At 38.3% G+C, this 13,053-nt stretch overlaps 1 protein-coding gene across 1 annotated transcript in view; it reads left to right on the top strand.

The window, feature by feature from the left end:
- The window catches only part of nfatc1 (nuclear factor of activated T cells 1), a 41,891-nt gene extending 30,958 nt beyond the window's left edge, over window positions 1-10,933 (top strand). The window contains exon 10 of the mRNA XM_081376397.1: window positions 9,268-10,933. Within this exon, the coding sequence (XP_081232523.1) occupies window positions 9,268-9,323 (56 nt within the window). The 3' untranslated portion in view covers window positions 9,324-10,933. The remainder of the gene's footprint in view (window positions 1-9,267) is intronic.
- Window positions 10,934-13,053: the final 2,120 nt, after the last annotated feature.

Here is a 13,053-nt window from a genome sequence, read left to right as displayed (position 1 = left end):
ACTTTGAGTGCCTTGGACTACTATATTTTATATAATTGAATATCCCTTATCCAAAAAGTGCACCAGTAAGTACAACATGATACCCAAGTAGCACCCTTTGCATACTTTGCTTTTATTTATCCTGGCAAACTTGACAAATCCACTGAATATTTCTTACTTCTAAATTTTTTTTCCAGGCTGACTGATTTAAAAAAACGTTTGTGCCATGACTCCGGAAAGTTGTTTATAGTCAGCCAATCAGATTAGAGCTTGCCAGATTGAGAAAGTTCTGTCCAGTTTTGTGTGTAATATGCATCAGGCGGTCTTTGTCCAGTCCGTGGGTGTACTGACATTGAGACTAATGGCTCTCTAGTGTATTTGCAGAGACCCAAACCTTAGTGGTTATGAAAAGATCTGTTGAAACATCAAATGGTGCTTCAAGCCCAACAGAAGGTCACTTTTCAGCACTGTAAATTAGTTTTTATCATGCTGATAGACAAATAGTCTGGACATCACCCCCCAGTTTTTCAACACTGTAGAACACGTGACAGGCCATCAGTATTTCTCAAACTTTGTGTTCTCCAATGTCTTCATAGGGCTTCCTTCCTGCTGCCCTAAGAACACTATTGTATACGTAAAACTGCTATATGCTAATTTAGTGAAAGAAATTGTCTTAAATCGTTCTGCAGACAACAAACATCAATGCTAGCGATCTAAGATCCTTCCTTGGAGTTAAGATGTCAGATAGCAGATTATGGATACCATAGTGGTTTCCTTAGGTTCCAGGCAAGGCTTCAGTTGAAATATAGTCCATACTGCCTGAACTAAGCGGAAACATGGACAAGTAGTTATGCATGGAGTGAGAGCGGGATTTTTTATGGGTTTGCTTGTCAAAATTATTACCTGTCATTTCTCCCCTGGCAAAATATAACACGTTTTAGCGAGCGCTAACACGGCTCCCTGTGTCATAAGTTCGGATTGCATTTCTTCTAGATTGCAGCTTTAATGGACTCTGTCAGGTGTGGCATTCAGGGAGCTTGTCAACCACTCTCATTAATTTGATTTGAAACAGAGGCACTTTTCTACCAGCACAAAACCGTCATCCATCATGCACTGCTGTCAACATATCTAGTATTCAGGTTTTCTGAGGCTTTAGTTGTCTTATTATCATTGAAGATGTTCTTACTTCTTATTATATACTTGAATAAGCTGCCGGTGTGATGAAGGTACATTCAAACTTCACAACCAACCACTTATCCAATACTTCAGTCTTCATTTACTGCTCACTCTTTCCTCTGATACGGTCCTTCTGTTGTTTTCCTTTGCTTCTTTGAGGAGGGGTTACAAACCCTTTTACTCATGGAAACTCTTACAAAAGCTGGCTGCGAGCCTGGCTCCTGGCCTTCACCAGCCGTAAGCTTTGAGGGGCCTCACTGCAATAAAGCACACTGACTTGGCCGCTGCCGATGCAAGCCTGTGGCTTGAGCGCTGCCAGGAAGAGCGATCCAGCTCGGGCCGAGCCAAAGCAGTAGATCCTGCTGTAAAGGAGGGGGTAACTACGGGAACCGCTCCATACCACGTGACCCACGAGCTGGGTTCCCCATAAGAAACCACAACAAACTTTCCAATTCAGCCTGTGGGGCTGTTAAGAAATGTATGTAGAAGTAGTGAGCAGTTTGAACATTCAGAACGTTGAGCAAGTACAGTGAGGACTGTATTTATACAAGATGGCGAATTTATAAAAACTACTTTTTTTACCCAATACACTGTTCATTTGTGAATATAAATAATAGAAATGTTACCCATAAAGTGACAAGCATTTTAAACTGGAGGCCTGGCTGTTTATGAGTTATTAAGCTGTCTTGACCCGTGCTTGAAGTAATAGTCGATAGTGGTGATGAAAACCAAAAATGAAAACTCATCATCATGTTGTTCTAAACCTGTATGACTTTATTTCTTTTGTGGAGTTCAAAATGATATATTTTAAATAATGTTTCAACTGTTTTTGCTCTGAAACAACACTGAACCCATTTGACTCAATGTATGGACCCGTCAATTGAGAGAAACGGATCATTTTTTCTACAAAGGATGACAGAATTTAATTTTTTGGACAAACTATCACTTTAAATAATGTAATTTGTCGGGTGCTTGCATAAGAGTTTGAAGAGAAGAGATTGGCTTGACACCTCCAAGTTGATGACTAATGGTATCATAATTTTGTTAACATTGTAGCAAAGACCAAATACATCTTGTGGTCATACTTGGTTAGGCTAACATAGTTTTTGAGGAAGATATACCCTTGTGAGTCAATTATGAGGCCGGTCATTGCGTAGATGACAAATCCCAGTGTGATTGTGATCCTGACCCGAGGTCTGTTTTTCTTGTCTTCTGCTGATTAAAACAATTAGGACTACTGGGAGTTTTGCTGCTTGTGGACCCCTTAATGAGGCTAACAGTGCTGGTGGGATAATTGTTTGGTAGTTCCTTGTTCCCCCATTGTTTCCTGAAGGTAGAGAGCAGGCCAGGTCTCTGGGCTCTATCACACGGATCCAGCTGCTGCTTATCCTGGTCCAGCAGGAAGCAGGTTCTTGGATTACCTCACATCCACATATTCACTTCCCAGTCAGAGTCACAACAGCAATCCCAGAGATACAAGACCTTTATATCAGAGTTCAAGAGGTACATTTGCCAAAATAAAACAAAAATCTAAGGAATATTTATTTATTTGTTTATGAGCTACTGTAAGGCCTTAATTTCTTATTTTAGTCAGAAAGATACATAAAATGGTCATTGGCTGTGATAAGGAAGAATCCAGAGCTTTTTCTTTCAATGTCAGAACCACTAAATGTTATGGAACGTGGAATGGACTCTGAATCGGATCTGATTTGAATGGTTTTGTTTTAAATATCAGTTCATGCCAGTGCTATTTTAGTATTGTTCAGTTATTATTATAGTTTTTCTTAATATTTTGAATTAGCTTTTATTTTTATATTTCCAGTTAGTAATTTTAGTGCTATATTTTCAATTAGCTTTTCATGTTTCATGTCTTTTTATGTTTTATTTTATTTCAGCTTTATTTCAACAACAACAAAAAACGTTTTTAATATTTCTACGTTTTATAATAACCCTGCTTCATGCATTCCCTGCGAATCAAACCCACAATCTTGGCATTGCTAGCACCTACTGTTTGGGCTATTGTTTTAAATATCCTCTACTGTTTTAGCATGTTGTTGAACTAGAAATGGCGTCTAACGCCCAGATTTTTTTTTTTTTTTCATGCAGAGGGCTAATAAAAATCTGGCTGGCTAATGCATCGATTCATGAACTCGCTCTCTGTCGCACTCTATAAACTCTGTTCGTGCATTATCTTCACTCTGAATCGTTTATCATGTGCTGAAATACCTCTTGAGTAATGCTAAGCTTATCGGGTTATGAAGGGTAAGTCTCGGCTATTCTTTGCCAACTCAAACAGCACCAGGCTGAAATCAAAAACACTTGTTAGTTTGGTATGAAGCCCTAAGTAGCATCTCATATTGCAGCTTTATTATAGTGTATCCAGTCACTTATCACTTGTTGAAGTCCTTTCATTAGACTCCTCATTCGAAATGTGGCAGCAAATTGAGATGTATCCTATGGCAACTGCCAACAGTTTTCTTTTCAAGCCAACAGTGTACAAAAGCAGCATCGCAGTACATGAGTCACTAGCTGCTATCCTTAGCCAAAACCCCAAACCAAAATTGTTGACCAACAGAGACTTGAAAACAATCAAAGTTTCCTTTGGTCTTTTCAAAATGTTAGTGCATGTGTCAACACCTACTGAGGCTCTCTTTATTTACCATGAGCACTCCGAACAAGATGAAACCTCGTCAAATGTAAGTTGTCATCTTGGCTCAAAATAACAGCGTCCCTCGTGTCTCTCCGCTCAGCATAAATATCTTGATATCTTTGGATATGTTCACGTTTCACTTTTGTACTCTCTTTTGTGGCGTGCTCTCCCAAGAATGAGTTAACAAGAAATCTGTGCGTCCTGTTATTCACGCCAAGGAGGCACACGGTTCAAATGGATTTGAATGATCAGGTCAATGTAAGGTGAAACCTCAAGGGAGCTGTAAACAGTCAAAGTTATGCTGCTTGCACTGAATCTGGTGCAGTTCGAACACGTGGCGGATGAATGCTGAAAAGTGTTAGTAGACGCTTCGTCATCGTAGAAAAGATTTTTATACCAAGACACAATAGGTCATGGCTATTAGAACTCACATGTTTACTACCAGTAATATTACCAGAGAAGAACCCATTTATCTTACAGACGTTCCATTGCTTTACTTAAATAAATAGACCGTTATAAATATAAGACCATTTTAAATATAATACCGTTCAAAAGTTTGACGTCTATTTGAGTACACTTCAAAATTTTCAGCAGCCATTATTCCAGTCTTCGGTGTCACATGATTCTTCAGAAATCATCCTAATAAATTAATTTGCCATCACAGAAATAAATGACATTTTCAAAATATATAAAAATAGTAAACGGTTATTTTTAAATTGCAATAATATTCTACAATATTACTGTTTTACTGTATTTTTTATTTAAAAGAAACTAAACCCAAATATCTGCTTTTAGCTGTCTGGTTTGGACATTTTACCCATTTTTACCCTTAGTCCTTTCAACTCATTCAGAAGACTTTAGCATCGAAAAGATGTTTTCTTTAGTGTCCCGCTCACCATAAAACTTTATTGCATGTGTGCAGTCCTGCAGATATTTCTTCTGTCTGTTTTGACAGTTGGGATCCTAGTGATTCAAGAGACCTGCTTTTTAATGTCCAAACTCCCATGGCAGTTGTCAGTGCTCGCCAAATTTTTTCACGAAGATGTATTGGCGTAATTTACTCCCAACTGTCAAAGGTCCCTAATTGTTTCAGTATGGAGTGGTGTTTGTGTGGCACGTCCATGTGTGATTTTTCTCCCCATAATTCAACCATCTCATTGATTCATATCCTGTTCACATATTAGTGCTACTCAATCAGAACGCTACTGGCAGTAGCATATCATATGGGCTTATGCCCAAGGGAATATGAAATCTTAAGGAATTAAGATTTATTACATTTTAATATTTATAAGGGTGTGAAAAATATTTCTCCAGCTTTACTGTAGCTTCGGAATATTTCAGTATGTTAGTGGTTAGAGTTGTGATATTTTGAATATCAGGGGTAAATTTCAGTGTCGATTTTGGTGTTTTGTCAGCTGACGGTTTCCCGAGGCGTAGTTCTTTTAGTCTTTCAAGAAAGATCCTGTGTCAGTTTGGTGAAAAAGAGAAACCAAGAGACCGGGAAGAGGCCGTGTCAGGCCGGGGTCAGGTAGGCTGGGTGCGCCGCCCCTCATGAGGAGATGAAAGACAGATTCGGCTTCATTGTTTAGAGGGAACGTCAGCATTCCGGACTCTTCTCAGTCCCGCAGGCAGGTTTGCAGTGGGAGCACGAAGACCATGGTTCATTTGCAGGGAATTCCTCAGCAGGCTTCCTGGTCTTGGCCGGGAGAGACACTTGAGGGAAGGAAATACACCGCCTTCAGCCACATGTGTCTTCTCAATCTCTCTCTCTCTCTCTCTCTGTGTCACAGCCTTTAGATTGTTGGGATTTTTAGGCTTACATGATTTTTAAAGGTCGTTTAAGGATGTGACTTATTACCGTTCAAAACATTTTTTATCACGGTTACCAAACAATATTAAGCAGCACATCTGTTTTCAACATTAATAATAATAATAGGAAATGTTTATTGTGCAGCAAATCACCATATCAGAATGACTTCTGAAGGATCATTCTTTACTCCACACTGAAGACTGGAGTAAAGATGCTGAAATGGCACTTTTTCATTACCAGTACCGACTCGGCTCGGCTCGCTTTTCGCTCCGTTTTCCATTGCAGATAGTACCTCCACAATGGTACCTGGTCGTCATAGCGACGCCGCAGGAAACTGCCGTGACTTAATCTTTTACGCGAGATGCGCGAGACACACCCACTACCCACACACACAGGACAATGGAGGAAATCGAGTGTATGCTGTTTTTGGATGTTTTTGTTTTTGCTGTTTTTTATGCAGGATACTCCGTCTGGCGTGTACATTGATGACGCAGTGAATAGTGACGATTCTCTCTGACCAATCAGCAGTCTGCCGTGTTTTCACATCACATTTTAGTATCGCCTCAGCTCGCTTAGAACCTCGCCGGAGGGCGATATTTTTTTTCCCAGGATGGTAGGGGAAGACTCATGAATATTCATTAGGGAAGTCATCCCTGATTGGTCTGATGACCTACCCCTAAACCTACCCGCCACTGGGGGTCTGATGACCTACCCCTAACCCCGCCCTAAACCTACCCGTCACTGGGGTTAAGACCAATCAGGGATGACTTCCCTAATGAATATTCATGAGTCTTCCCCTACCATCCTGGGAAAAAAAATATCGCCGCCGGAGGTGGTACGAAAAAAAGTACCTGGAAGCAGATACAGTTACAACTTTTACACAGTAGAAAACCAAACAGAGCCGAGGCGAGGCGAGCTGGTACTGTGTAGTGGAAAAGCGCCAAAAATGTAATTTTTATTCAAATAGAAAACTGTTATTTAAAATTGTAATAATATTTCACAGTATCACTGTTTTTATGCAGCCTTGTTGAGCATAAGAGACTTTTTACAAAAACATTTTAAAAATCTTTTACACCACACAATTTTTGTAAATTTATGTAAAATCCCAATATCTTGAATACATGATGCTGATTGACGATAATGCTATAAATAATTCCATTTAAGAACAGCAAAGGAGGCGTAAATGACATGTTTGAAATGAAAAACACTTATTCTACTCAACATTTAATCAAAATTTACCAACACTTAGCCTGAAAACAAAATACAAAATTAACAAATGTTTGCATTTTTTGCTTATCACTACTCTCTATATATATGACTTATAACTATGACTTTAAACCGTTTTATTACGTTAGAAAGATGCTGCTGTGATGATATTCCTCACCACAAATGAGGAAAACACACACAGCTTGTCTAATAGTTATCAAATGCTTCCTGCAGGTGCTTGCGTCTGTGCTAAAGAATTCAAAGGCCAACTAAAGCAGTCTGTGCTGATCGTAAGGGAAGAGGAATGTGCTGTTTTGAAGCAGATAGAGCAACCGATAGAGTTGCTATCTGTGGCCCTTAGAGGTTTGAGAGCCGTTAGCAAAAAAACGTGAAAGTGAATCGCTTTTCTCAGAGCTAAAAGGCTCAAATGTTTTGCAGTAAAACCATTGAAGGCTTGAAAACTGAAATACAGACATTTAGGGAAGGGTAATGTGCTGTGTGTTGGTCATACAATGCTCCCTATGGGCCTGCGAGTAAGATAATATGTCTACCGCTAATATGCTAACATGCTAACTTTAAGAGGCAGCCTCATCCGGTTTCCCCTGCTATCACACAGCGAGTGAGTGCCAGGCTGTTTGTGTAGCCTGAAGACACGCTAAGTCACTTCCCATGCTCGGGCCAAAGAATACAGCTGACAGAAGGAGCCAGGGTCTTAGTGTGTGGGAAAATGCAATGACAGATAGAGGGCAGGAAGATAGCAGACAGCTGGAGTTGCAGGGTCCTCCGTAAGAGGGCATGAGATCGTCTGATCTCTCTTCCTCTCAGTCTCAGGGAAGCCACACAAAAGAGATTTGATTTACTTTATTCATGTTATTTATATTGACTGTTGTTGCGTTTGGGGTCACAGATGCTGTATATGTAGAAATTATAATTAAACTCTTATTTTACCTGTTAAATTCCCCGGACCTAATTAAAATCGATCAAACTGACATTTTGTTTGTAATCAGGTCTATTAGGATTTGCAAAAGAATCTAAAATGATCTTAAACTTCAATTGGAAGTCAATCAAAATGGATATTATTTACTTCCTTAATACATGTTGAGTCATATCACAGAAGCAAAATGATTTGCTGATCAACATACTCAACATACTTTGAATTTATTTTAGTCTTATCAACCACCTGATGAGTGTACGTAAATTAAAGTTCAGAAGTTTGGGGTCAAGGACGTTTTTTTAAATAAATTAATACTTTGATTAAAAAGGGACACGCTATATTGATCAAAAGTGACCGTAAACGCTAGCCTGGCAAGCCAGACCTACATCAAGATGTTAGGTGTGGCAACTCACATAGACACGGCTCAATCCGAGGGGCGGGATAAACTGCTGTCTTTCAAATTCCCTCTGCACGCAATAGGACAGCGCTTCAACCAACCAGAGCGTTTTCCCAACAGCGGAGCTTACGTTAGTTGATAGATTCAACTTTTGAATCTGGCCGGCAAAACTACGAACACATCTTCCTTTTTTAAGAATGACTCAAGTGCTGTTCTTTGCTCTTTTCTCAAAGAAAAACTTAACTCCAAGTCCTCCAGAGTCGCGGCCAAAGCCGATTCGACAGACTGTTCTCCAGCAGCCGCCATTCTTTGTTTTCAAATAGTAGGGAACCGTCGCAACTCTGTCGTCATTATGTTAAGCCCACCCCGCCTTTTCTATACGCGACGTGATTGGCCTGACCCAATTTAGGTTTTTACAGCTCGAAAGTCAACGGAGAGTTGCTAGACTACCCTGGCTGCGAAATACATTTTTCTGCCGCTAGGGTGCGTCTAGATTTCTAGGCTACGTAAACGCTTCAATTATGTTACAAAAGATCTTTCTGTTGTTTTGAATTTTCTATTTATCAAAGAATCTTGACATTTTTTTTTATCACGGTTTCCGCCAAAATATTAAGCCAGCTCAATTGTTTTCAACATTGATAATAATAAGAAATTAGCATATTAAAATAATTTCTGAAGGATTATGTGACACTGAAAACTGGAAGTTGCTGAAAACTCAAATTTTGTTAAAATTTGTTATTTTAAATCGGAATAATATTTCACAATATTACTGTTACTATATATTTGATCAAATAAATGCAGCCTTTGTGTGGATTTCTTTCAAAAACATTTAAAAATCTTACCGACCCCAAACGTCTCAACAATAGTGGATGTTGGGGAAAACAACTGTATCTAAGACGGGGATCGTTTTAGTGCTCTGTTACAGACAAACAATACATCATCTTTATAAATAGTCCACATTTAATAGATGTCTGTGACACATCTGCAACCAAGGCATGAAACACATTTTAAGAATGAACAGCATTTTGTGCTTTTAGCAATATTTTCCTGTGTTGATACAATTGTTTGTTTTGGGTCTAGCCTAAAAGTAACATGATTTCCAATTGCATTCACAGTAAATGAAATCATCAGGAACGATCTCTCCAGCATCTCCGTGCACAGCCATGCATAGCAGCGAGGGTCCCTCTGAGAAGACCACGGCAATCATGAACTCTTCAGCGTACCAAATTTCATACAGAAGATCTGAATCTGCAAGACCTGACTCTGATAACACCGATTCAACAAACAAACCTTGCGCACTCAGAGTTCCACTTGATGCGAGGCCATCAGAACTCACCGAACCTTGCTTGTTTTATTTCCATGGGGGACCTGAAAACCAGCCTAAAAGCACAGAAAAAACAACAACAAGTGTACTTCGCTTCAGAATTTATCAGCACATCCTGCCGAGACGGAGCCGTGTGCTGTTGTGGACCAAGTTGTCTCTCCTTTTGCTTTCCTATTTACTCTATTTACACGATGTAGCTTTTTAAATTATTACCGTAAGTGCAGTTTGACATCTTTCTCCATCCACGACCGTGTATATTTCTAAAAAATGAACATTTGAGTCTGGTCACAAATCAGAGTAATTTTGCAGGCCAAAAGCCAGGCGTACAGTTGACGCATGCACAATTGTAAATTATAACCTAAACTTTTTGTTTTTGTTTCGGATGCATGCGTACGTGAATGCAGCTGTGCACTTCTGAAAACTCACTTTGTCTGTTTTTTTGTACATTTCATCATCCAGTGGCACAAATACGTGTGGTTAAATGAAGTATCTGTTCCTCATGAAGAAGAAAACATTGACGACTGTTTGCCTTTATGGAGACGTTTGGTCGAATATCATTTTGAAGCCTTGACCTATTTGTAAGCCCGAGCGGCCTTGTTGATTTGCCTTAAGCTTATGCCAAATTGTGGTTTTGTTCATCATTTGACAGCAGATGTCTGTGCTTATCTCTGAATAGCCATTCCAATGTTTATAGCTTTTTAATATCAGGTATGATATGTATTTGTTAACTGGAATTTCTATGAATAGAATAGAATAGAATAGAATTATTTATTTGGAGTGAGCTGGAATTAATCACACGCAAGCCATAAGGGAATATAGTAATTCTGTCCCCTCTACGGTCACAATGGTAGCAAATTTTGTGACCAGAATGACTGGACTGGCATTTGTCAACCATCCAATATTATTCTAGCAATTTTTCAAGGCAGGATAATGGTTTCCGATTAGGCTACGCTCTCTTGAACTGCCTTTAAAACAGCAGAATATATGTTTCTCTATAACTGCCTCTATGACCTGATGGTTTACTGCACTGTGCCTTAAAGTGTTTATTAAGCAGGAATACTTTTATATATGTATTTGTCCTCTCTAATTATAAACGTAATGCATGTTTCTCAGCATATAATGAGATTTTCATACAGGGGGTTTTACTTCCTGTACATTGTATCCTGTCTGTAGGTTGTTAGGTAATGTATGCACTTTAATTTGTATTTTTCTGTACCGGGATCTCAGAAATACCACATATTGTTTTGTTGTTGTTGTTGTTGTTGTTGTTGTTGTTGTTCTTTCTTGACAATCAGACCTAACATGATATATTCTTCCGCAAGGTATCAATGACAACAACAGAGTTTTTCTTGCAAGTTTATGTATTCAATTACCCATGCTTGTTACATTTCTACGGAGCATTTACATTTCAGTACCAAAATATGCACAATAAATCCATGCTTTGTTGGCTCTTTTAGAGTTGTGTATAGTCGAATGGTGTAAACATATGCATACAATATAGAAAGTACCAGTCTCAGTAACCATAATATTTATATATATTATACTGATTCAAAAGCCTTTTAAATTACAAATTTTCTTTGTGAATTTAATCCTCCAACCTAAATTTCAATAATATATATATTTTTGGTAAGACTTTAGTTTAGGGTCCAATTCTCACTATTAACTAGTAGCTTATTAGCATGCATATTACTAAGATATTGGTTGTTTATTAATATTTAAAAAGCACATATTAATGCCTTATTCTGCATGACCATATTCTATATCCCTTAATCCTACCCGATACCCAAACTTAACTATTAATAAACCGTAATTAGGAGTTTATTGAGGCCAAAGTTGTAGTTAATAATAGTGAGAATTGGACCCTAATCTAAAGTGTGACCATATTTTTTTATTATACTTTTTTTCTTTTTCTTTTTTTTCTGTAGCTGTTGGGTAACGAGAACTAAAAATAAATAAAAATACGCACTGACATGCAATCGATATGAGTCCACTATAATGACCAGAGATTTTAACTGAAAGGTGTCCTTAATATCTTCTTCTTTTGGCCAAAACATTGGTTTGATATTTTGATTACCTGTTACATTTTTTTGATGTTTCATGTATTGTATTTCTATTTCATAAATCTTGTAATACTATACTGTTTACATTTAGCTGAAAAGCCTTTAATAGCCCACTGTGACAACTTTCCCCATATATTGGCCACTATTGGGGCATGTTGTCACATAAGAATGTTTTGAATGTGTGTCTGCGCAAAAAGTTTTACCGTTTACTGCACTTTGTTACCAGTACCTATAGCGGCTAATGAATTCTGCACATTCGCAGAAAACAGTTTACTTTTGCGTTACAAAAGAAGGTTTTGGAGTAATGTGTGGAAAGCCTCTATTATGACAGGAGACTGCTAGTAATTGATATTGAGTTTTACAACAAAGTCAAATGACAAAAGACTTCAAGATGTTTCTTACTGGTCACAGAGAATGAAAAACGGAGATGATTTATTTGAAAAAGTCTTTTGTCCAAACTTTTAAAGAGTATAAAACACTGACCCAATGTTCCGTTTCAAAGATCTAGTTTCAACCCTAGTCACAACGGCTCATTAAAAATGCGGCAGCGTCGTCTGAAAAGGAATCATGAAAAATGCGCGAGATCTCTTCCCCATGTGCGCAGGAGAGCTGAACTTCCAGAGTAGTAACTAATGGATCAAAGTAGAAGCAGCTGTTGCATCCAGGCTATGAGCCAAGCACCCTGTTGACACCTGCTAGGCAGACAGGAATATTTTCCATCGGTTTGAATCCCCGGTCACACATAGCCATGGTGACAACGCACAGTCCGGGTGGGGTGTATCATCAAAGCCAGTGCCCACAAATAGCCATTCTATTAGTAGGCGGCCTGTGTGAGGATTGTTAGAGAGCCAAGAAGAAGAGTGGCCTTTGCTAACGGACTCAGTTATCATTGTGTGAAAACTGTCCTGTTGGAGTCTTGAAACTCACAGATGTGAGCTTCACATCCCAGAACATATAACCGTCACCCTCTCATTATCTTCTCTCCCTTGAGAAGATAATGGATCAAACCCACACTGTCATCTGTATTCAAATGTTTTGATGCCACAACCCCCTAAATATTGGTAGCCTATCTTTCGAGGGACCTCTTTCTTAATCATTTATAAATGTATACCGTAAAAAAAAAAAAAAAAAAAATGCTAGGTGTACAATATTGTGTGGAAAATCTTTTCTTTTCTAACTTTATATTAAGTTGACACTGTATAGAGAAACAAACTTTAATAAATTAAAAAGCCATCAATCTAATGATTAAAGACCTGTCATTAGCAATCAAAATAAAACGACAATAATGTCAAATTCTGTAACTTATTTACAGTGTTGGGGAAAGTTACTTTTAAAAGTAATGCTTTACAATATTGCGTTACTAAAAAGTAACTAATTGCGTTACTACTTTGTATGGAAAGTAATGCGTTACGTAATGTGTTTCACCTGGGTTGGGCTTGCTTGTTTGTTTTTTTAATAGCAAAAAAAAAAATATATATATATATATATATATTTGGCAAACGTAAAGGCCCTTTCAC

Source organism: Scardinius erythrophthalmus (genome assembly GCF_964197995.2).
Source record: "Scardinius erythrophthalmus genome assembly, chromosome: 10".
In the NCBI taxonomy this organism is placed as follows: Eukaryota; Metazoa; Chordata; class Actinopteri; order Cypriniformes; family Leuciscidae; genus Scardinius; species Scardinius erythrophthalmus.
Note: the sequence above shows the minus strand (reverse complement) of the source record. Positions and strands in the feature narration are given on the sequence as shown.